Genomic DNA, 25,798 nt, shown 5'->3' with positions numbered 1-25,798 from the left:
ATAGAAAAGAAAAGAAAAGAAAAGAAAAGAAAAGAAAAGAAAAGAAAAGAAAAGAAAAGAAAAGAAAAGAAAAGAAAAGAAAAAAGACCAGCGCAGACTTTGCATTTGTTACCCCTACAAATCTCAGGGTGGGAAAATGGGTCGCACAGCACACAGCAGCCCCTCAAAGCCTCCCTTTAGCATGGATTTGTGAGCAGATGTTCCATAGACAAGGGAGCGAGTTATTCTCGCTGCACACTCACGACTTCTCGGGGGGGGGGGGGAGGCTCTCCGTACCTTTTTTATGATCTGCCGTTGACTTCACTAATGACTCACATTTGGTTCCAATGAGATATTTTCATATGACTAATGAATCTATATTTGGAGGCGTAAGAGGGTTTGGCTAATTATCTGTTGCAGTCAGTTAAATATTCCAAGTATTCAAAGTAGGTTTTCTTCCAGTGGCAAGCGCTGTGCCCTCGTGCTCTCCGTGCTGCTGGGGCTGTAAAAGCAGCCCGGCACTTTGACTCGTACCAGGCTGACATCTGGGTTTCTGCGTGTGTAAGCACAAGAGATGGCCTGAACTTAATTATAAAGTTAACCGATCCTGCATTTTTTATATGGCCGGCAGGTCATTCCCCAAGGGAGGATTTAAACCTGCTTCTTCAGCAGGCGCTTGATGCTTGCGAGGCCCGTGTCGCTGGGGTGCTTGCTGGCGTGCCATTAATAACTCCTGGCAGGGGCAGATGCCCGATAAGCACCCTGCTGTCTGCTGCTGGTGCAGAAATGGGTTTTCCCCAGGGAGAGCTTGGAGCCGGCGAGGGAAGGGCAGGGAGAGAGCCGAGGGGGAGGGAAGGGCTTCGCAAATTGCAGCAGGACCTTGCACATAAAGATCCCGTGGGGAAAGAAATGTGCAGTTCCGATGAGGGAACCAGCCAGCCTTCCCTTTTTGTAGCCTCCATCGTAGGTGCCGAGGCTGCCCCGTGGTTTTTTTATCACTGCCACTTTCTTTGTGCAGCGGCGCCAGTGCAAGCGTGGCAGGGCAGATGCTGCCCATGTTCTCCCACCAGAGACCTCGCTGCCGAGCTCCTCGGCTGGAGGAGAACAATAAAGAAGATTTTACAGCTGTTGTGCTTGTGGGGGGAGGCGAGGAGAAAACAGCTTGAGTGCCCGTGGCCGGCTATAATTTCTCCAGTGGGTCTTTGCTGACAGTTTTAGGATTAACAAGTGAGCTCTGTTCCCAGGCATTTACCCCTCTGCATAAGCTGGCCTGTTTGTTCTCAAGGGTTTATTTTACCCTACAAAATATGGCATTGCCAAACAGATGTAGGCTTGTTCCTAGAAAGGCAAGTTATAACTGAAGCCGCATCTCACAGAGGCTTTAGCCCTCGGGATTGTTTGTAAATGCTACAGTATTCCTCCGACCCTTTTCAGGGCAGTTTTTTCCCACAGACGTGCTGGTCGGGTCTTTTATGGCTCTGTCCTTTGTCAAGGATGAATTAAGAAAAATAAACTCGCAAACACAAAGTGGAGGCCCAGCCCGGAGATCCTCTTGCTCCCAACCATTAAGAAGTATTTTACAGCGCTGGGTGGGGGGAAAAAAGAAAACAATGTGTCCTCCTGCATTTTTCTCTCCCCCATTTTTAGCTCTAGGGGTAAGGAAAAAAAATAAAAATAAGAAGAGGAAAATAGAAAAAAAGAGTCTTGGTATTTTTGGAGGCTTCCCATTTAAGAGGCTGACACAAAGCACTTTCTGTCGAGTGCTGCTAAAAGCCTCCCGCCTCCCAGAGCTGCCCAGGAGAGGGGCAGGTGATGAGGAAGGGAAGGCGGTGAGGAGGAAGGCTGCGGGGATGCACTCTGGTGCTCAGTGGTCAGCCTCTCGCTTTCTCCCCAGAGATTTGGCAAACTGGCCATGAGTGAAGGGGAAGAGGTTTGCAGAGCACTGTGCGCTGGGGTTCACCACACACACACAGCAAAGCGCAGCCCATCTGGGTCCTGTCAGCCCCACGGCCCCCTCCTTCCCCAAACTGCTCTCCCCAGGTGCCTCATCCTGGGCAGAGTTCAGAAGTCAGCAGAAGGGTCAATTATAGGCCAGTCCCTTTACATGGAGCCTATCTAAGATGTCTTTAGAGCAGCCCTAAACTCATTATCAGTGAGCCTGAGCCAGTAATTATGAATGCTTTGGCCTGGGCTCGTTTGTTTAGGTTTCTGTAGCACTGATTAGAGATCAGCAGGCTTAAAATTCGTGGGAGGGCATGGAGCCATGGTGGTGGCTCCAAGCCGTGGTGTTCCCCAGTAGCCGAACTTCTCGCTCATCCCTAAGCATCCCTCCAAGATGCCAGCACTATTCTCAAGTGTAAAAAGCAGCTTGAAACCAAGCAGCTGGCCAGGAGGAGGTGATGCAGAAAGGATTAAATACTGACCTAGGGCAGTCATACACCGTGACTCCGGTTACAGGGACAATAAAACAAGAGCAGAAAGGATTTGTGTGGGCAATGTCCCCGACTTCAACTGGTACTGGGTTAATTGCTGTTGAAAGAGGACCTGGTGAGGATGAAGGAGAAGAAGCTGAGAGAGGGAAAGGAAGATCTTTCAGCTCAGTGAGAGGCAGCAGCACATCTTTGCAGAAATATTCCTACTTTAATCAAATCTCTGTCTGAAGTGAGTGGCTAAAAAACCCTGTGGTGGTGTGAGAGCCACCACATTGCTTACACCTGCCAGCCACAGAGCCTCCTGGCCTGCTCCTTCTCCTCCATGAGGATTTAGGTCAAATCTGACAAATCTGAGAATCCAAAGATCCCTTTGACATCTATGTTGACAGGCTTTCACCCGTGTCTGGTACCCCTTGAGCAGGGCAGTAGGGTGAAAGCATTTCAAAGCACACGTAGATGCTCAAGAATTTTATTAGCAGCATCAGCCAACATTTCCACTTGCTTTGTATTTGCTGTTGGAAAAGTAATAACAATTCTGGAGGATCTACTCAGGAGAGAAAACAGCTCTTTCTTAGGCACCATGCTGCGATGCTGCTTTGTGTAACAACACTGCACGCGGGAGCAGAGGAGAAAGGGGCTGCAGCCCCGTGAGGAGCCGGGATTGCTGAGGCAAGCCCATGGAAAGTGCTCCAGTGGAACAGGACGAAGGCAAAGGAAAGAGTGGTGCGACTACGTAGCAAGAAAAGACTCCAGCTGCTGGTTTCTAGCTGCCTGTGTCAAAGCCTCCTAGGGGAAGTAATTTTATTTGCCTCATGGGACAAATAAAACAAGCACTGGAAAAAATACAGGGAACAGTCTCATATTGGCAGGGGACAAGACAGACCATTCAGATCTCAATCCGGAGCACAGAGCTCTCTGAGGGCAAGGGAAATATTTGAAGGTGCACCAAAACTTACCCCTAACACAAAGGAAACCCAACGCCCTTGCAGTCTGCTGGCTGTTGGGAAGCAGCAGCTGTTCCTGGACCAAGGAACACATGGGGCCATGCTGCCTCTGGCCCCCTATCTGTTTCTAAAGCAAGAACTTTCCCCAGTGCCCTGGTAGTGCATTCACACCTCTCTCAGGTCTGAATCTCTTCTGGAGATGGGGCTGGCACACGGGGAGATGCAGCCAGGAGCAGGGGATGCAGCACTTGCAGGCCCCCAGCTCCCCTGGCCTCAGGCAGGCCCTGTCCCACTTCTGCTCGGGGATGGGGGCAGCTCCTACTCATGTATCACCTTGGAGCAGCGCCAGATCTGCCTTTCTGCCTCCAGACACAGCCCTGGCCCTCCTCAGCAACAGCACAGCAGAAAGGCAGGGACCAGGCCTGTGCGAAAGCACTTCTGTTAGCTGCCTGGTAGCTCCTCAGGAAGGATAAAGTCCCCTGGTGAGCATCACAGCCACTCAACTGGTAACAGTGCTCAACTAAGAACCTGGGACAAAGATGCAGGACCTCAGCTGAGGAAATTCGATGGTGGGCTTCAAAGCACACTACCTGTGGGAGGAGGTGAGCTGGATGGCCACACGCTGAGGTGCAGCTGTGAGACCCCCTGTGCTGGTGCAGCCCTGCTGAGACCCAGAGCCCAGCTGGCAGGACACTCCTGTGGCAGCCAGTCTCTGTGTTTTTTTTGGCACATTTATACATTTATACACAAGCAGCAGTATGCAGCCCACAGGCAGGACCCCTGCTGGGATCTTCTGCCCAAGCACCACTGCTCATTCCTGGCTTGTAGCTCTGAATCTTGGTTCCTCTTACACAGATGGAGCTGGGCTAATGAGCTCCCCTCTTCCTTGCCAGCCTGCCAAAGAAAATGTGTGACAGAAATAACAAGGGTGGGTCCCCTCTGCCCAAGGCAGTGTACTCCTTCCACACCAAGCAGAGGTCCCCTGGTGACCCTGCAACCATCACCTCCTGAGGCCTCCCACCACAACCAAGCAGGTGCTGTACAAAGCAGAGGGCTGCCCTGGAGACCACCAGAGGTTCCCTTCAGAGCTGGAAAAAGTTGCCCACAGTCTTGTCCAGTCCAGTTTTGAATATGTCCAGGGATGGAGATCCCACAGCCTCAGTGGGATTAACCACTCTCCCTGTGAATTATGCCCTTTATACCCAGTCAGAACTTCCCTTGCAGCAGCCTGTGTCTGTTGCTTCTCGTCCTTTCGTGGTGCCTCTCTGAGAAGAAACCTGCTCCATCCCCTCTGAACCCTCCTTCGAGAGACTCAAGTACAGCAATCAGCTCTGGCTCTGTCTTCTTCAGGTTGAACAAACACAGCCCTCAGCCTCTCCTCATCACTTGCTGTCACATGTTAGTAATTAACTGAAAAAATTTGTATCCTTTTATTTAAGATTCTGGTGTCTCACTCCACAGTAGAGCACAATTTTAGGTTTATAGCTCTGTATTTATTTCCAAGGAAATTTTACTAGCCTGATGTACAAAAGCTACTTAAACCTTAAAATGAAGTCATCTCTGCTGCAGAACACAGCTCACTAATTAACCCTTCACAAAAACATCTCAGCTTAGGTCTTAAAGGACGAGCACTGGTGTAGCCCGATGCAAGGGCAAAGGGCTCTTGAGGAGATACCAGGAAGGATCCCAAGCGTGGGTTTGCATGGACATCAGAGCTCCCTGAGCCAAGTTCCATCACATTGCTTTGAAAGTGATCGGACATTAAAAACGAGGCTGCTCCCACTCAAATAAACTAAATTTGGATTTTAAGTGCAGCCCCGCTCTGCAAAGCAGCTCTATAAAAATGTCATTGTGGGACTTCCTGTTTATTGTCTCTCGCAGGCTCCAGATGAAACCCATTCCACTAAAAAGAGACCTTTTCTAAAGAGCCATCTGCAAATGCAGGTTCTCCTCCTTCACCCACAGCTCTGAAACAAAGGCACCAAGTCTACCTCCCCAAACCCTGTGCAATACCCTGGCTTTTGGGATACCTACCTAGCCAGAATCAGCTAATCAGCTTTCTTGCTCTGTGCCCGATCCATCCTCCTCCAGTGTCCGTCTGTCCCGTGGGTCAGTCTGTCCCTGCAGCACTGTGCTAGGGCTGCACAGGGCTATGGGAACAGCCAAGGGCAAATGCGGCCTTTAGCTTAGGCAATAGATGGGTTACTCTGTCCCTACTAGAAGGGCTGTGAGATCGAGTAAAACCTACTTATTTTCATTGCAGGCATTGGGATTTTGCAGAAAACCCAAAGAGAGACAGGAGTCTGGACACGACAGGCATGTAATAGCAGATGAGTACACGGTTTCCTCTGGCGTTGTCGACTCTCCCAGCCTGCAGCACGTACAGCCCAATTCTGACCCTTTAAAGGAAGCAAATGCATAACAACTGGTGCTCTTCTTCCGCAGCATCTTTTGAAAGTTAAACCACGCTTTAAATCACTTTGATGATGCACACCAGTAATTTGTCCTGAGAACAAAGAGAGACCACTCCCCTCCCCAAAAGCCAGAAATATCTGCTTTATTTCAAACTTGCAGGTTTTGTTGTTGTTGTTGTTGTTTTAATTTAGTTAAATCTGATGAATCCCCACAGCCAGGTATGAGAGTGAGCAATGCACATCCCCAGAAAGCAGGGAACAGGGCTAGGCTCCTGTCCTGCAGCACATGGGACCGTATACCTGCCAGCTGGAGCAGTAACAGGTAACAGTTGCATGTAGGGATGCACTATAGCTATAAAAGAGCAGCAGGAACAGTTTGAGCAATGTTTATGCACACCTTGGGTGGATCTGCTCTTTCTTAGAGCTGGCAGGCTGGGGAAACTGCAGCTTTTCCAGGGAATCTGCCTTCAAGATCCAAGCCCTTGTGCTCCAAAGTGGACCTAGCAAGGAGGAGATGCTTCATCAGAAACAAAAATAACACAAAAACATACTTCTTGCATCTAACCACACTTGTAGCGGTGGATAATAGCTGAAAAAAAATGAATATAAGACTGTGCCAGTACAGCAATATAGCAAAGAATAAATGCTGGTGTTACTGGGCAGGAGAAATGACAAGATGCAGCTGGGTAGAGAGGGGAAATAAAGAGTTTGGATAAGCAGATCTCATCTGCTGGAAGCCCAAAACAGTCCCAAAGGATGTTTCCTGGCAGTTTGCTGGGTTTGCTGGTGTGAGCCTGATGCGAGCAGCGCCGGAGGGACTGCAGGGATGGGATGGCTGTCTTAGCTCGCTTGCCCTCTGCCGGATGCCAGGGGCTCGGCGAGACGGGCCCAACATGCAGAGCACCCGGGTTAAAGTCGGCTCCTGTACCGGGCAGCACTACATTCCTGCAGGGCTGCATGCACTGGTAGCTGCAAGGTGAGGATGTAGGGGAAAAAATGAACACATAAGGTATGGCAGAGCTTGAAACTGCAATGGATATAGAAAGCTCTGGAGGGTAAGATAAAAAAAAAAAAAAAAAAACTCTTGCCACTTGAATTGCACAGCATCAAAATGAGACAAGATTTTTCTAGTCAAGGTTCTCAAGATTTGGGGATCTATCTTCCTAAAGAGTTTAGGGCTGCTTTCTAATGCCACGTAAGCCAGGCAATGCCAGCAGAGAGAGGCTCAGTGGAAGGGGCACAAAAATGCTGTCTCAGCAATGCCCAACCATGGACTCCCCGCTTCCTCCTGCGATGCTCAGCAAGAAGCCAGCCTTCCAGCAGGTAGGGCAGTGTTCACACCAGAATAACCAGGAGGTGCCAGAGAGGATGGGAAGCCCAGCACCAGTATGGGGCCAGCGGAGCTCCCAGCCATGGTGGGTTTGACCGGAGCAGCACTACTACGGGCACATTGCAGTGGCTCAATACAGTGTCACAGGCAGAGATGGGCAGCAGCTCTCAGCTAGCTCTCGCCTTCATCAGGGTGTTTGGCCTTGCCCAGGTGCCTGTTCCATGCTGCACCATCCTCTGGGGACGTGTCTCTGCTGGGGGAGGCGAACAGAGAAGTGACAAGGGCATGGCTGGTGTGATGGGAAGATAATGCAGCTTTCATACTCTTCCAGCCACTTAGCCACTGCAGAAACAACCCCCATCCCAATGGCTTTTGTGGGCCAGCCCTACCCAGAAGAACACGGATACAAAAGATCTCCTAGGAATAGCTTCTGCATCTCTTAATTTCATGGGACAGGTCAGGCATGGAGCTGTGCAGAAGCCAGCAAGGATTCCTGTGCATGCACAACAGCAGCAGTCTGCATGAGAGCTCCCATGAGGTGTAAGTGATGGCCTGTGGGAAAACATCAGCTTCTCCAGACACAGTAAAACCAGCAGTGATGAGAAGCACCTGGAGAGGTTTGATAGCAAGATCCACATGGCACTGTGACACCTGTTCTTTCACCTGCACCCTCCCAGGCAGGTGGAGCTTTACTCTTTCTCGGGACACCTCATAGATCCCCCACTGCTGGGAATTCATTGCAAAACCCACCCTAGAGTGGCTGAGAAAGGACATGACCATGTGGCTTCCTATACCCAACATTGCTGTTTGCAAAATTGCCACAGTTTTTTCCCTGAAAAGCAAGTAGATGCTCCCTTTCCAGTGTGACAGTAACTCTCACATGAGGAAAAAGGGTGCCATAACACTCATTTTGCCAACAGACAGAGTAATTACTCAAAAAAGGGCAAAAGCACAGTGAATGTCATGAAGTACTTGGTAAACCAGTTTACCGCATTGGTCTGAACTGGGAAGAGCTGCAAGAGATCATCCTCCACTGGGGGAGCGGGTGAGATGGGGCACTTGAGACTGGGATGCGTGCCACAGCTCAGTCAGGCACCTGGCAAGGACCTGGCATTCCCTGTGAAACCTGACAGCAGGGTGGAGGAGGTTGAGCACTTGATCCCACGGGCAGGGAGCTGCAGGAGCTGGGTGCTGAGATGTTCCAGCTGGTGACTCCAGCCCCAGCACCCAGCTCAGAGAGAGCAAGTGCACACATTCCTCTGTCACGGCTTCAGTGCCCTGGTGTACCCCCAGCTCACAGGATCACAGAGGTCATGATCCAAGCTTGTACCCAAAATGGGATCATCTGCTAGCCATATGAGTCAGACGTGAACACATGCCATGCATGAAGTCTGGAGCCCTGCAGTTCAAATACAAGGCTTGGTTCACATGCTCTGGGTGGATCCAAGGCACTGTTCCGGTGCTGGACAGACAGACAGAACCTGAGCTCCTTGGCAGTTCCTTTGAATCAGAGCAGGTCCAAGCTCTGGGTATCTCAGCCAATTTTCAAACCCACTCTTAAACAAGTAGCGTGGATGTCACAGCTAGCCTGGGGCTGCCACAGCCTAGTGTGAGCCCAGGAAGCCTCTCGGGGCTGTGCTGCACACTGGGACAGTAAAGCCTCCGTCCCTGTGACTGCAGTAAGCTGTCCCCAGAGCAGTACAGCTCTGCTGTGTAAGTGCACTGGGGACTTCAGTGAGCCCAGCTAGAGCCACTCAGAAATCACATCACCCCCCACCCCTGACCCACATAGCTCTGCGGGTAAAAGTCTGTAGCACTGCTCTGGCCAGAGATATTAGACATAACAAATGTATTTTTAAAACAAGGGGGAGGAACATTTTTCAGGCCTAGGGGGTAGAGGATATTGGCTTGAACTGCAGGAGAAAGTTCAAGGTCAAATCCTCCTGCATGCAAACCAGCTCCTGCAGCAATGCTTTGCAGCAGTGCCAATTATCAGCCCCTAGTCTAACATCTTCCACACAAGTATCGCTCTGCTCTGGGCACACAAATGCTTCTAAAGAAATCAGGCTGTAAATCAGCTCTGCTCTTGGCTAATAAAGTCCTCAAGGCAAGGACAGTCTGTAAATATTACCTGAAAGCCAGGCGACAGAAAGCCAGGTGGTGCTGCCTATCTCACACCATGTGGGTGCTGCTGCCCCGTGCTTCTCAATCAGGATCCCAATGAAGACAGGGATTCAAAATCCTTATCACCACCTCTCTTCCAAGACTGGGACAGATGGCTGGACAAGCAGATCATGCATCAGTAAAATGGATCACATGTAGAGTATCTCGGGCTTCAACAAGGTCTTCTTCCTACTGGGAAGGCAACCTAAAAAAGCCTGGACCATTCTCAAGGGACACGTATCCCAAGCCCCTTTCCCCAGCAGAGATTACCTGAAGCCTTAGTGTTTTTAGCAATTGTCCTAAAGAACCAAGGGGATACTTCGTCAGCTTGAGCTCCAGTCAGTTGACAAAAACAAGAGCTAAAAGCAGACTCTGGTCCTATCTGGGGCCTCCCTGCAAACAGCTGTAGTTTTACAAGCTGTTTTTATTGTTTTCTAAGCATTTTGCTCTCCTCCTTGTTGGAAGAGAGGCAAGTGGTTGACTGTAGGGAAGGGAGTGATGAAGCCCACCCCGTTCACGATGTTTGCTTGATCTCACTCATGTCTCCCCGCCTGAGCCACAGCAGGTCCCTGGTACAGCAGATTAATGTCCTTGTGTACAGCAGATTTATCACTGTCCCCCCGGGCAAGGTGTTCCTTCACTTTTATTACAGCAAACTGTTTTCAGAAGAAATGCTGCATCAGGAAATTAACTATGCTACAGATGCTAAAAAATGTGGCTCGTGTTGTTCAAAGCTCTCAGCATGGCCATTTTTCTTCCTTACACCTTTTTGGTTCCTTGTCACTCTTAAAAAACATTGAGAAAGAGACGTAATTAAGGCCCTGCAACTTTGTCCTGAGGTCTTTACCTCAGCAGAATATTTGTCACGTGCCTGCCCTGAAGGCCATTTCGGAGTTCACCCAGCCACCTGTGACTGCCAAGTGCTCTCCTTAACCACAGTCCTGCCCATGCTCCTCGCCATGCCGGGGTCCCGTGTGCTTCCTGAAAGGTAGGGGAGCATGGCCAGGCTGCGTGGCAGCCCTGTGGCAGGGCTGAGCAGAGCCCCGAGCTGCCGGCCACGGTGGGAGGCTCCACGCATCCAGCTGGAAGAGGCCGTCAGGGCCACGGCCTGCCAGAGTCAACACTCGCCCTGACCTTCAACTGCAAGCGAGAAAATCCCGTAACGCACGCCTTGCCACGAACAGCTGTGCTTGTGCCGTGGCCAGGTGAAATTACTGTAACAGGCTGTTAATTGGCCTCTTGCTGAAACTGGGCCAGAGGCAGCGGTGCCAGGGAAGATGCAGTGCAGGGGGGGCTTTGATTGTCCTCCCTGGCACATCCTCCATCAGGGCAGCTCCTGCCTGGGAGACCACTTGTGAACCATCTGGGCTTGCAGTGGGTCACCTCCAGGCCTCCCAGCTCAGCAGGGATCATCCCATCTCCAGAGAGTCCTTTACCCCAGCACTGCTTGGAGGAGAAACGACAGCCTGAGCTGCCCCGTCCTTCACACAGGCCCTGCTCTTGCCACCTGGCTGCCCACAGAGACCCTCCTGGCTGGCTTTCAGGAGCAGATCCTTCCCTTTGTGGCTCACCTTGCCCCACAGCCACGGATGTCCTTCTGCTGGTGCCCAGTGGTTAAAGAACTTCGCTTGGTGCCAGGTTCTCCTCCGCTGCCTGGCTGTACTCTGGGACGTGTTGGCTTTGCATCCAGATTTTTCAAATATTTTGTTTTGTGGTTTTTCATGCAGTGCTCAAGATATTTTGCAAAAGGCACCTTATAAATTGACTCAATAAATACACATAAAACACCGGGTTTAATCCTTCCTTTCACATTCTTCCTCTCATTACTAAAATGTCCCCAGCATGCCGACCCCCTCCCCACCTTGTGTTTAGGCCAGACCAGGCCAACTTAAAATACTTTTGGCTTCTACAGGAAGACTGGAAAATAATTATTTTATTTCAAGGAAGCTTGTTTTGGACTAAAATCAGGGCTTGTAAATGGCTGAAGCAAAGAACGGCTGTAAGGACTATCACATCAGGTGCACTAAATAACAACAGCGTATTGTTGTTTTCATGCCAAGCAGTCCAGTACCAGGTAAGGCCTCCTCTCACCAGCTCCTCTTCATCGGGGCAACCTGAATGGGAAAAAGGAGATATATTAATAATAAATAAATAAATAAAGAGCAATTACTCAGGGGCAGAAAGGCTAAAGGAGACCCAGCCCTGGGCTGAGCAGTGTGGGTGCAGCCTCAGGGGCAGACAGGACCTTCCCACACCAAGAATGGGACTGTCTCCCTTGTATGGGTAAAAAAAGTGCAAAACTTCATTGAGTTACTCCTAAAAGATGGGTTCAGCTCTCCAAAAAACAGGCAAGATGGGCAGTAGTTTGAAATTAACTTTAGAGGAAGATCCATCAAACCTGTTTTGGTTTTCTCACCACCATGCTGTTTGTATCATAGCCGAAACCAGAGGTGCTCAGCCGTTCAACAACTGTCTGCACTCGCCATCCTCCAGCTCCCATCTTCTCCTTGCAGCCCAGCTCTGCTCAGCACCAACGGGTCATTTCCATGGCTGCTGAGTACTAGAGAAATAAAGGAAAAGCACCAAGGAAAAGCAGTGCAGGTGAAACATGATGGTGGCAGTTCAGCCTGTGTTGGCCCATGCTCTGCATGCATGGATTTCCTCCGGCAGTTGAGAGATGGGGAGAGACGGGAGTATTGGAAGGCATTTAGTACGTCACCAGGTTATATCTGAGCATTCAGGATCCTCTCTGCCACCGGATGACAGAGTCTCATCTGAAAAAAAGAGAATCGTGCTTTGGTACCTCCATCACATCCATAGGGCACAGTGAGAGACTCATGCAGTCCACGGGGGCCAGGGGGCACCTACATCTGACAGGGCTCGGAGTGGCCCCTGGGTGATAAACACCAGAGGATAATAAACAGCACAAGGCTCATAATGGGGTCTCATCAGCCAAGAGGTCAGAGCAGCCAAGAGACCACATTAGCTCAGATTTTGTTCCTAGAGCCCTAATCCTGAAGTGTAACTTTAAAATATTCCTTTAAGGATCACAATGTTCTGGGCAAAGAGACCTTTGGGACCTCTTGGGTAAACGTGGGCATTTCTTGTATTCATTACCAGCCTCTGGCTACATTAATACCTTAGCTATTTCATCACAGGCCTCTCATGCTTGTTAATATGTCTTTTGGACTCATTTCAGCCCTCAAGCCTCCCAGTTCCACAGTTTTGCTGAGCAGCTTTGTCCTTTTTCAGAAGGAGCTGAGCACTGTGGTCTGGAGGTTAAAGCCCTGGAGACCTGTGCATGTGACAGCCTGGCCTCCATCCCTGGCTCAGTGCAGCCCAGGCACCCCTTTTACCCTTTCGATTCCTCTGAGCCCCGTGGAGAACACCCACCAGCAGCAGGGTGACCTGGCCCCGGTGTCTGTGGGATGAGGAATTACATGTGAACAGATGCATTTGTGTTCATCTGACCTTCTCACTCCTTTGCTGGCAGCCCAAAACACCATCACAGCAGTGAGGCCAGGCACAACGCAGGCTCAGCCAAGGCTGGCTGACACCTGTGAAGCTTCAGTGTAAGGCTCTAAAGGCAGAGAGATTGGGCTGCTTTGTCCATTAAAACAAACAAACAAAAAGGATAAACCCTGCTTTTGACAGAATCTTGACCATTTGATGACGGCCATAGGCTCCAATGGAGTTTTGTCCTCAAGGTCAGGAAGGGGAAAAGACATGAAAGTGCTTGTCATGGGATTTGTTTACTTTTATTATTATTATTATTGGGAATAGTTCACTCCACAGGTTAGGGAGAGCCTGCAAGTAAAGCCAGCAGTGAACCCAAGTCCACGTGCATGGGGAAAGCCCTGAGAGGTGTTCCCAGGGGTGACCCTTGATGCCCTGTGGGGGAGGAAGATGCACAGAGCAGATGAGGACCAGAGTCTAGTCCTTGCTCCACATGCTCCTGGCAGCTTCCCTGCCTGTCTACCAGGACAGCCCTCCCCACCTCCTTTCCCTTAGAGGTGTGGAAGGACTGGGGCCTTTGCACAAACTGGAGTCACACATGGTGCAATGGAATCCCTCGGGGGCCAAAACCCCAAGACTTGATCACAGGAGCGTGCAGCTAAAAGAGCTGGGCAGGCCAGCTCGGCTGTGGCACCATCACCCAGCTGTACAAGTGGGACCTTTCAAGCAGCTGGCTTTGGTGCCACCTAAGCACAGAAATTTTGTTCCTCTCTAGGGCTTTTAACAGTGGTTTAATGAGCAATTAGCCAAGCTGGCTGGGAGGAATGATTATTAAAATGTTGTTGCTCTTCCTGATAAAACAAATGTTATTTTCATTGACCTATTTTGAATATATTTCTCAGGTTTAGGATGAAGAAACAAATCATTCACAGTTTTCAGCAAAGACCTATACATTTATCTTTAAAAAAATAATAATAACCCTGGATCTTTTTGTGTTGTTGTTGGGGTTTCTTTTTTTTTTTTTTTTGACATTTTCCCATGAAAAATCTAGGAAAAAAATCATCAGAAAGAGACGTGCCTTGCTGAAATGCTCGATTTCACAAAAAGGACTGGTTTTCATCTTAGATAAACAAGTCCTGTGAGAAATTTAGAAGAATGTCAGTTGAGATAGTTCATATGGGTTCAGATCCACAGGAGCTACTAGATCTGAAATTCTTACCCTGTCACACTCTGAAACTGTCAGTAAGGGAACCTGCATCCTCTAACCAGGTAACTAAATAAGATTGACATGTCTTTGCTATTTTCATTATAGTCAAGGGTTTGTTGCTGCTGTGAAGGCCTTAATTTGCAGAATTCAACAGCTTTACAATTCCCCCACGCCTTCTGTTCACTAATTGCATTGATGAAAGGAATGCATTTGATTTGTATCTAGCTGCATCGAATGATTGACACTCTTTAATAGGAACAATATAGTCAGCAATAAGAGAAATGTCACAGTGCTTTCCAGGATGACAATAAACTGGAAGATCTTAGAGATTTTAAAAGAGGAATAGGTAAATTAATTCATATTGTTCCTCCTGGAGTCAAGCCTGAAGCTGATGCTTTACCAAATCTACCTCAGAAGTTAAAATCAGTGAGGAAATGAAGATATGAACATGCCACATACATTTCTGTTGCTTCGGACTGGATCTCAGACCACCTTCTGAAACACAGCTGGCTCCTTAGCATACACAAACTGCCCAAAGAGAAAGCCTTGAAGCAAATCTTCTCCTTCTTTCCTCTGCTCCCTTCAAGGGAGCAAGTACAGGTCTCTCCTCGCTAAACTGCAGATTATGACTTCAGTGTCCTTAACTTTGGGAAGGGGGGCATGGAAAGAGGAACTGTGGAGGGCATTGCCACTTCTGTAGGCCCCATGACACCTCTCATGAGGCCAGAACTTTGCAAAGCCTCAGATAAAGTTGATGAAGGTAAAGTGATTTATTGGCATCCAAAATACACATCACTCTTCTTACCCCCGCATTTAAGGGAAGGGCCAGAGGTGGCATTAGGCAGACAATGGCTAGTTCAGATGAGCTGTCTGACCATGCTTTTACACAGGCAAGCCCACAAAACACCTGGATTTTCTTGCCTTTCTTTCTATAGGTGTTGTCGTGCTGGTCTGGCCACTGCAAACATTTCCACACTCTAGAAGCTTAATAATTTGTGCTCAGAGGCGAAGCTGAGTAGCTGAGTCAGCACAAGCTCCAGTCCAGCCAGGAATGGGGAAAGGGGAGCCTGGCTTTTATCAGTGCCCTTTGCAGACACGTTTGTGGAGCTGAGCTTTGGAACTGGTGCTGGAGCGTACAGGAAAGAAAATGACTGAGAACAAAAGATGGAGGGAGGACAGATTCAGAGATGTAACTTCAAGTCTGAGGGTGGGTGGGAACCTCTCAGCCTGTCAGTGATACAACCCCAGGGTCACTTGGCTGAAGCAATGTGTGCTTGTGGAGAACTGGTAACAACTGGGAAATCTTGAGCCTTCCAGAGAGAGACATAATGCAGTCCCTGGTATAGCAGCTGAAAACGGCCAAATTCAGCCTAGAAATCAGCTTAGCAGAAGGAATCACCTGTCAGCACAACTCACCAACAGATGTGCTGGTTTCTCCTTCAGTGGTGGTTAAGAACAGCAGATGGGCATTCCCCTGTGAGACCTGCTCTTGCTCTCCTGAAAACTCTTAGCACCAGGACTGTTCAGGAGACCAAATGGTCAGTGTCTATGTCACCTTACCCGAGCCATGCCTCAGCTAGCAGCTGTGGACAACTTGAGGTGATCAAGACCTTGGCCTCAAAATTAGGCCTACATTTCAGTGAAGGACTGCTCCAACACTGCTTCCCGACCAGTACAGCCCGCTGGCCAGATACTTCTCTCCCTCAGCCTAACCCCACAGCTCAGAAACCCGACAGAAGAGACCAAAACGATTGTTCAGTCTGAACTCTTGCACAAAACAGACCACAGAGCCTGCCCCAGTAATGCCTACATGGATACACTGCAGTCCCCCGGAGCCATTGGGATACAGGGCTGGAAACAATAGCTTTGAAAGAGCAAATCAAACTTGTAAAAATTAAGGGGGGTGGGGGGGTGGGCAATAAAAGTCGTGATGAGTCAAGGAGATAATTACGTGTGATAGCAGGGTTTCTTTGGCTAGGGAACAGCAAGAGGCACTGTCTGCATCCAGCCCCTTGGGATGAGGATGACAGAGCAGTTTGTGTAGCTCTGAGAGAATTACAAATCTCCAGACAGGAGAAAGGTGAGGGAGAACACAGCAGTCTGAGATGGGGCTGGGCCTAATTCAGACACGCACAAGTCATTAAGCTAATGTCTCTTGGCTAATTACACACACAGAGTCATATCCTGCAAGGAAAACAGCACAAGAAGCAGCTTCATGGAATGGGCACTAAACAAACGCATTAGGCAGGGGAGCAGTAATCCCTTTTTGATGCCAGCGGGGTGTGAGGCATTCCTCATCCCCAGGACTGCAGCCATTCAGTCACGCTCAGCCCACGGGAATCCCACAGAAGCAAGAAGCTGCAAGAAGCTACAGGCCCCCCATCACCGCTTCACATACAAAGACTCGGGGCAAAGAGGAAGAGACCTGGCTGGTGATATGTGCATGCTGTTAAACATACCTCCCTAAAAAGAGCTGAGAGCCCATGGTTTAGATTTAGTAATAAGCCCCTGAAATGGCAGCAGAGGAAGGAGGCCAATATTTCTGGGTATTGTTTGCAGCTCTGCCTGTGTTTGCTCAGTGATTCAACACAGCGTTATTGGGGCTTTTAGATGGAGGCCATGAGTCACCCACAGAATTTTTTCCTTCCTTCTCTGGAAAACCCACAAACCAGGAGGGTGAACATGGGGAATGACATTATTCTTGATTAAACCATTCAGCCTCACGGGTTTTCCTATCTTATCTGATGTCAGGTGTCTATATCTCAAGCTCCTCGAAGCAGGAATGGAGTATGCATAGCCTGATGCCCTCAGGGCTCGGTGCTAAGAAGTAGGACCTGCTGTTCTTCAAAGCCAAAACCAGAAGAGACCTCAGGAGGACAGTCCGCTTTCACAACTCCAAACAGCATCAGCTCTACCAGAGCCATTTCTGACAAGTGCTCGCCTCACTCCAGCTTTAAAACTTCCAGAGCTGACAATTTGAGCACCTCACTTCTCCACTACATGGCCATCCTCATTGCTGAGAAGTTGTTTCCTAACACAGAACTGTAGAATAACCGAAGCTGGAAAGGACCTCTGCAGGTATCTGCTCCAATCCCAACTCAAAGTAAGCCCAACCAACACCCAATCTGTATTTCCCTTGCTGCAGTTTCAACCATCACATCTTATCAGGTGTGCCTTGGATGAGACCCCTTCTCCTTACAGCAACCTCTTGCATATTTTTTTAAAAAGGCCCTTTCTTCTCCAGATCCTTCAGACTTTTCTCATAGATCATGTCTTTGAGACTGCTGATCTTATATGCCTTATATGCCTTATATCCCAAAAACCATTGCAAGTCTCCAGCCACACAGATCCTGGAACTGCCAACCTCATAAAGACTACTGGGAAAAGTTAGAAGCACGAGGCTTTCTCCACAGAGAAAAGAAGGCAGAGGAAAGGCAAGCAAAGCAGAAACAGCTCATCATACGCTCTGAACACCAGCCTTCCCTTGGGCCCCTTCCCCTCACGTCTCCCATAACCTCAAGCACAAAGACACATAAAAACCCAAGTACTCAGTTCAGCTGTTGATAGCTGTGGTACTTCTGGCCGTGCCAACAATGCTGCATGCCCCATTTCTTCCCCATGGCTAGCAGCATAAAAGAGTGGAAAACCTAACTCACGAGACATTCTTGTTATTGTTTTCTAACAGGGCCGTGCTAAAAACCCTCAGCCCAGGGTAAAGCCCTTCTGTGCCATGAACAGGCCAAGCACACCCCTTGCCTCCAGCTGCTGACAGGCAAATGGGGAAGGAGAGGCTGATGGACCAATGCTTTCCTCGATATCCAGAAAAATTAGGACCAGGCCACCCTTGGCTGTAGGCCAATGTGTGGATACCCTCTGCTCTGCAAATCCCTTAGCTGTGTCACCCCACACTCCTCCTGGCTTTGCTCTAGGAGCTCTGCTCTGCCATCCCTCCCTGCTTGCCCCATCCTGCAGAGCATGTACAGCCTCTGGCAAGAGAAAAACCCTCCTTGGACTTCTCTTTGAACCCAGTCCCTCATTCTCTCCACGTCCTCCCCTTCCCCAAATACACGTGCATTTTAGGGCTGAGAAACTCTGGTCAAAGAGAAGCAGCTTTAGGAGAGCAGGGCTTTGTATAGAAAGGGTCTTGCCATTTTAACCAGAGTCTCCTGCCAGCGAACAGCACAGCCCTTGAACGCGCAAGGAATTTTGACCTCACATAGTGAAATTTCCTAGAACTTTAAACCTTTGTTGTTGTTGTTGTTGTTGTCGTCGTTTCTTTGGCTCTCTCTCGCTTTTCAATTTTCCACTTGGCAACCGTGTTGAAATGATGCAAGGAAGTAGCCACTGCTTAACTGCAAGTTATTAATTAGATGCCAGGGAGTCTGTGCGTGACTGCACGCAGGGCAAGGGGGGGCCTGTCCCCTGCATTACAAAATCAATGAACCAGATTGGTGTTGCTTTTCTGCCCAGAGATATAATTTAGTGGCACGTCTCCGTTTGCTTCAGAACCAATTCCTGAAAGAGAAGGTACTTGCACAGTCTATTGGGGAGGGGAGAGGGGAAGAAAAAAGCCCTTGGTGACCAAGGGCTGATCCTTCAGCTGTTGAAACTCTTTCCTAAGAGTCTCAATCTCTGTTAAAACAAACGCTAATTGTTCTTCGCTAGAAACAGTCTGAAGACGTGCTGCTGTAAAATACCAGTCTGACAAAATTGAGAAAGACTTCAGGCACTCAGGGCTACCCAGCTCTCCAGGTTTTCCCAAGACTTACTGCCACCCCAGCGGGAGTTGACACCCCTCCACTGAGACAGCGTGTCTGGCCACACGCGCCCTCCCAGACTGCTGCCGCACAATTGAAAGTAGATTTGCACAAGCCATGGCTGAAGGCGCTGCGGTTTTCGGTGTTGAACGTACACTTTGCCCTAGACACGTCTCTGCTCTGAGGATCTCATAGTTTAAATACCCAAGACCAGCAAACATCCCAGGGGGAATCTGTTCCAATGGGTAATTACCCTCATTGTTAAAAATTAACAACAAAACAATAATCGTAGACAGCTGGGCCTTTCGTGCCTTTTATAGCAACATTCCCATAGCTCTGCTAGAGACATTGTTTGGGATTTGTAAATAAATTTTCACCCCAATTCAGGATAAATCCTTAGCCGTCTATATCAGATGTTTTCCCAACAGGGAACGGCTGCTTCCCATGAGGCTCCAGCCACGACATATCTTCCTGGCATGCTCATCCCAAGAGGTAAGTCTAGGGTCTTTGACGCTTCGGAGAGATGAGTTCCAAGACAATGCTGGTGCACCCAGAGTTGCTGCAGCCCTCATTTTCTGCAAGGTTTAACCCATGGCATTGGCCAGCCTTGACACTGACAGAGGCCTGGGAGCCTTTGGTTGCATCCTTCCCTCTAGCTTCACTGATAACAGATGGCCCAGGGAAAAGGGAGGCTCAAGGACAAGTGTAAGCATGAGAAAACTTGCAGCCATCTCATCTTCAAGGGGGTAGGCACAGGTGGCAGGAGATGGACTTAATTGCAAAGAAAAACAACCCCAGATCTTCTAAGCCAAGCTGATAACCCAGGAGAAGAATGACAGAGGCCTGACAAGAAGGGTGGAGGGAGATTGGTTAGCCATAATGATGATGTGTACCCTACAAAATCAGAAGGCCATACTTGGTTTAGAGTGCTCCTGAGTGCCAAATCCTGAGTGGTTTCAGGACTGTCCTTTGGAGGCAGACCTCAGCTGTCCCATGGTCACGTTGACTGTTAAAACTAGTACCTAGTTTTAAAACTAGTACCTAAAGCACAGTACCTAGTGAGCCAAGAGCACATCTAGAAAGCCTGGTTATCACTGTGGTAAGGATACTGCACCAGGAAACCAACCTTTGACAGATCTCTCTCTCCTACTTTCACTCAATCCTACATACTTGGCTGCAATCCCTTCTCCAGTGGCAGTTAGGTCAGAAAGGAGGGAGTAGACCATCTTTCTTTGGCCATACATCATCCCGGGACTGTCAACTCTGCAAATCATGTGCTCTGCACCCTCAGAGCCCTTCCTTGCTCAAAAGACGTGGTTAGGGGAACAAGGGGGTGGTTCACTCTCCTTTCTGCATGTAAGACTCCTCATGCAGCTTCCTGCGAACCCAGAGCTTCAACCTCAGGCTTGGGTCCCTCATCCTTCTACCACCCATAACAATTCATACTTCTGTATGCCTGGAAGTGCTAGCCAAGACCAAGGGCATGGGCTTGCAAATGGCAAGAAAAAGCTGCTGTGGGTCCCCTAGACACAGCGGCCAACCACCACTACTCCACTGCTTGCTGATAAAACAGAGCAGCAGGATGAGACAACCCATCACAGACCCTGTCTGGGTCAGCAGGAACAGCCAGTGCTCAGTCCCTGCCCCAAGAATCAGAAAGCCTCAGTAGTCCAGACCGAGAAACATCCCAGAGAATCCGCTCCACTGGTTAATCACCATCGCTCTTAAAAATTAATAACAAAACAATAATAGTAGACAGCTGTGCTTTTCATGCCTTTTATAGCAACATTCCCACAGCACAGCGAGGGACATCATTTGGGGTTCACAAACAGCTTTTGGGCCGCATTTGGGCCTTCTTCTCTTTTTCCATGACCTACCTCTCACCTGCTGGCCTCTGCTGACCAGAAGGCAGCCAGCCTGCCACTTCCACTGCAATAAAATCAACCAGACAGCAGAAAAGCACATGCACACGCAGCAAGCTTGGTCCTAGCCTGAGTGAAGCTTAGCATTCCTTCACATTCTGGGTTGTGGAAAGAGTTGTTCAAACCAGGCTCATAGCAACCTTTTAGACGTCGTACTCAGAGTTATGTAAAATATTTTCCCTGCTTTGGTAGTTGGCAAACTTTGTTTTATAAGACAAATGGAATTTATTAATGCAAAATATTTATCAAGTCTTTGTATTTTTTTTCCAAGGGAGTGGAGAGGTTGACCAGGAGTCTTTCATCTTTGTTGGCTTCTGAATGTTAAAAATGCAGCTGATTTAGAGCAAGACCACAAGCCAGAGTCTCTTTCGTTTCCACATAATCCCTTTTTCTGTAAGCGATAGCAAGCTCTGCCTTTGAGAAATGTGTCGTCTTCCTGCAGTGACAGCAGGGAACACTCATGACACATATTCTCAGAAGCTTGGGTGATCTCCACCCTCCAGGTGAGCAGCAGAGGTAAAAGAGGGACAGCAGGCAGGTTCCTCTGTGCTCAGTGCTCCAGAGATGAGCAAAGTGAGATGTTCTATGCCTCAGGGACCTCACATCCTCCAGGAGAATGTGGGTAAGGTGGGAACATAGAAGAAAGGGGGAGAAGCAAAAAAGGGGAGGACAGTACATTGGCCAAACTTATCCCCAAACTTATCCCCACTTACAACCACCCTGACCACCAATGTCTACCCTTTTGAAATAAAAGAGCAAGTAAGGCAACTGGCAGCTCTACCACCGTGCCTACTGCCTTGGAGTCTGCAAGTGAGCAATGTTAAATAACTCACCTCTGCCCAAGGCCCACATTGTAAAAGGCACCATCATCTTAAGCTGCCAAGCGTTGCTTCCAGGATAATCAGACCTCAAAGCACTTTCTTTAGGCTTCCATATCTGCCTGATGGTTTATCATCCACCTTTTCTTTGACTGTTTTCTTCATTTTGATAGGTCCCAGCATAATCTTCACTGGAGGTTCATAAGGACTACATGGTGTATGTAACATTTTTGTCAGAGGTGGGTCCACTTTGGAATAAACGTCTCTGCTTGCTACAGGAACTTGTACTTATTTTCTTCTTTTTCTTCTTGCACAAAGAATAACAGTTTCAGCAGGCTAAGGTTAAAATCAGTTGTTTAATGCCTGGATTATTTATTTGTTCCTCTTCTTCCCTTTCATGACTTGGGTCTGCTCTGCAATTGAGGTTTTAAATGTTCCTTTTTATCTCAAGTTCAATCCATTACATTAAAAACAGTTTCAAATCCAACAGCTTGAATGGAAATAGACACAGTTGTTAGAGACCAGGTTCCTTTCTTCAGGCAATCAATGTAACCCCACAGCTGGAATCACAGAATCAGAGAACGGCTGCGGTTGGAAGGGACCTCAGGAGGCCATCTCATCCAAACCCTGCTCAAGCAGGGGCATCTAGAGCAGATTTCCTGGGACTGTGTCCAGGTGGCTTTTGAAGATCTCCAAGGAGGAGACTCCACAGTCTCTATGAGCAACCTGTGCCAGTCCTTCATCACCTGCACAGCAAAGTGCTTCCTGGTGCTTAGACAGAACTTCTTGTTCCAGTTTGTGCACATTGCCTCTTGTAAATAACGGGATATCAGAGAATCCTGCTCTTATCAAATCTTCTCCCTTCAAAGGTGAGGCCCAGTAGTAGGTGGTGGCTCAGAAGAACTTTATTGAGTGAAAAAGCCAATGGCCCTCTTAGTTCACCTCTTAGCATCTCCTGTGAAATAATATTTATTTGGAAGAGTTGGGTCGTCTCTTCACACTTTCAAAGAACTGGAGCTGTTCCAAAAAAGCTTGAAGGGGAGAACAAAGCAGTGACTTGAAGGACATTTGTCTCAGGGTGGCCAGGCCTGCAGAATACAATGTTCCTCTTACAATATTAGACTTAATCAAAGAAATGGAGAGAGGTCACAGAGCAAATTCCTGACTCCAAATTCACGAGTTATAAATAAGTATTCCCTGGTGTGGACAGAGGTCCCTTCGGAAAAGCCCAGTGAGTCAAGGCTGAAAATATTCCATTTTGGTGAACAAAATACAAAAGAGAAGTCATCGTTAACAAGAGAGCCAGAGGATCCATGAGAGGCAGTCCTCTTCACGCCAGGTAAACAGCCCCATGTTGCAGGAATGGGCCCAAATCAGAAAGCTCCAAGCAGAGCACGGAAAAGATGCAACCGAGTGTAAAAGGGGGAAGTCATCACCTGGCCCAGACCACCCTTCCAGTCACCTCATATATAGTGCCTCCTGTGCCAAGGTCTGCTCCTGGCTGTCCACCCTCTGCTCTCCTGGCTGTGATGGGATGAACACCGGCTCTGTGGCACAACAACTCAGTCTCCTCTGCAGCAGCTTCCCCACATCTCCTCCTTGCCATGCTCTCACCATGAAGAGCAGGTATGTCTCTGAACATAGGGGTGTCTGACATCTTCAGCCTGAACAGAAACACACGGTCCTGAAGTATATCCATTAGATGTCTGAAGGCCAGAAGAGGACATCTGAAGCAGAGCAAATTCCAGAGAATCTTTTACATCATTCACATTTCAAAAGCGCAGCCCAAAGCTTCTGCTGGTGCAACCTAGCAAGAACGTGCCTCTAATTGCACAAAAATAAGAAACCCAGGCCAGCTCTCCCTCTGCCACCACAGGGGCAAGGGGCAGCCGTGACAGTGCGCACCACAGCAGAGCTGGGGAGGAGGACAGCTCTGGTTTGCCTTTCCTGCTGAGAAATCAGGTGCATCCCTCAGGTTGGGGCGTGCTGCCAGCAGGGCCCTGGAGGTGCAGCGTGGTCTGAACATGCTTCTCCTTAGCTGTGCACAGGGAAGCTCGGGAGCTTTCCCAGTGATGCTGCTCATGCTTTAGGTCAGGAGAGGAACAGGGATGCATAGCAGGAGGTGAGCAATACAGGACAAGAGAAGAAAAATAGGTGGGTAAAGCTCAAGAGGAAGCCATCCCTTTTGGTTCTCCAAATGCTGCTGCAAGACTGGCCCAGGTAGAGCTCAAGGGAAGTTTGTGGCCTGACATTGACGGACACCATAGCCCAAGGAGGTTTCTTTTAGGCAGGCACTGGGGTTTGGGTGATGCTGTGCTGGCTTCTCCCCCTTTGCTTTGCTTTTGTAGTTTGAGGTGCTGTAGTGGCACTACCCTTTGCTTGGGCAGAGGGAGATGCTCAGGCCAGGCCTGGAGCTCTGTGCTGCAGCTCTGGGCATCCCAGCCCAGCTGCAGGCACCAGCTCCAGCACTGTTTCTGCACCAGTATGCACACTGGGGGGAAAAAAGAGGGAGCGGGCAAGCTCTTTCACTTGCTAATAGGCTACTGAAAGAAACACATCACATTTATGATTGCCATGCAAGGATACGGTCCAGCTTGCTAAAATCAGAGGGAAAAGCAAGACAGGGCAAGGGAGGAGAGGAAATGGATTGGGTTTTTCAGATGCACCCCAAAATCCACACAAGTTATAGGAGCCCCAGGAGGCTGAGCAGGGCAGTGACACCAAGCTGCTGAGCACCCAACAAGAGTTTTCCTCACCTCTGGTTAGAGAAACCCTTTCTTGCAGAGCTGCCACTGTTCACATGCTTGGAGCAACACTGTACAGAAAGGAGAAGGGCTGTTTTGGGGGGGATGGGAGGGGGGAGCACAAACCCTGTGCTGGGAAAGCCACACCGATGAGCTTGTTAACATTTGAAGAGACTGCCTGGCGTGATTCCTTACACAGTTCCCTGCCAAGAATTTGCAAGAGGAAAGTATATTTAGCAATCCAAGGCATGCCAAAGCCTTGTCAAGAGAAAAAAAAAAACACTTTGAATATGTGGAATAGCAATTAGACATTTTCTAAGCAGCCATTTTCAAAATGCATCCAGGCATCTAATAAGGGCACCTGAGGCATATCCACAACCCCGCCACACTCCATGCCTCGTAAGACATCCGCTAAGGATCGAATACACAGAGCAAGGGCATGTTACCGATGGCAACTGCCCACTTGCAGAGCACTGGGGCTGGTCCTAAGCCTCTGATCCTCTGCCACCCTGTGCCACTGCAAACACAGTCTCATCCCGCTGCCTATTATTTCACAGCATCCTTTGAGGAATCATTTCTCCTAAAGCCGTGAGCCATGCTGCACAGCCAGGGAACAGAGAGGTGCTGCCTGCCCAATTTGGTGAGAGCTGTGCCGCCAGCTCTATGATGCTTAGTGTCCCCAAAGGGAGCTGGTGAACCTCCAGGTGAGATGAGCAGCAGCTCGGACAACTGGTTGGAAGCTGGGACAACACATAAAAGCAGATGGTGGCTTGCAGTCCACTACAGTGGCACTCACATCATACCCCAGCCCTGGCTGATTCTCTTGTTGGCCAATGTGCTGAGCTGTAAAACCAGCAATAAACTTCATCACTAAGTTCCTTTCTTGCTAGGGAGAGACCTAGAAATATCTTCCAGGACAGGGCATGTCTGCCCCAGGAAGGTCACTCACCTGCACTCATTGTTCCTGATTCTGAAGCAACTGCTGTGAGTCTCCCTAGGGTGCAGCATGGAGAAAGAGGCTTGGAGGAGCTCAGGAAGACAACGGGCACCTCTTGATCTCACAGAAGGACGAAGGCAGCCAAACATGCAGCCAAACATGCAGTGAGGCTACAACCTTTGCTGTTCATGGAAGTGAAAAACCACACCAGGACGTGCTCCATAAAACATGGTGCCCGTCACTTTTAACTGCCATGCTCTCACACAAAGCCAAAAGGGAATGAATGCCTGCCTACGGGCTGAGTTCACGCCAGCTCTAAGTCACAGCACACAGGAGGGGTCACCAACACCTGTGGCTGAGGCTTCTCATTCTCATTCTCAAAGTCCCCATCAGTCTTTGATGTGCGATACAATGCCACAACACCCTCCTAGGACGTACAGATGGTTTCGACAGCGCAGCTTCAGAAATTCCTGCCCATTGACCACAAACCCCCCTTCCCAGCCTCCCCACTCCCGTTATTCCTCCTCTTGGCGCACAGCCCAGCTTCGGTCCAAAATCCTTACCCGCCTCTGTGCGAGGAGGGCGTGAAAAGCAGGGGGCCGAGCAGCTCGGGGGGGCGGACAGGTGAGCAGGGGATCCCCGAGGTGGGCAGGGAAGGGGGGGACGGGACGGAGCCAGGCGCAGCCCGCAGCCGC

At 49.2% G+C, this 25,798-nt stretch overlaps 1 protein-coding gene across 1 annotated transcript in view; it reads right to left on the bottom strand.

Annotated features, from left to right (window-relative positions):
• The window catches only part of IGFBP2 (insulin like growth factor binding protein 2), an 82,066-nt gene extending 56,926 nt beyond the window's left edge, over positions 1 to 25,140 (bottom strand). The window contains exon 1 of the mRNA XM_035331143.1: positions 25,116 to 25,140. Within this exon, the coding sequence (XP_035187034.1) occupies positions 25,116 to 25,125 (10 nt within the window). The 5' untranslated portion in view covers positions 25,126 to 25,140. The remainder of the gene's footprint in view (positions 1 to 25,115) is intronic.
• Positions 25,141 to 25,798: the final 658 nt, after the last annotated feature.

This window comes from Oxyura jamaicensis, chromosome 7 (genome assembly GCF_011077185.1).
Source record: "Oxyura jamaicensis isolate SHBP4307 breed ruddy duck chromosome 7, BPBGC_Ojam_1.0, whole genome shotgun sequence".
In the NCBI taxonomy this organism is placed as follows: domain Eukaryota; kingdom Metazoa; phylum Chordata; class Aves; order Anseriformes; family Anatidae; genus Oxyura; species Oxyura jamaicensis.
This window is presented reverse-complemented; position numbering and strand designations above follow the sequence as displayed.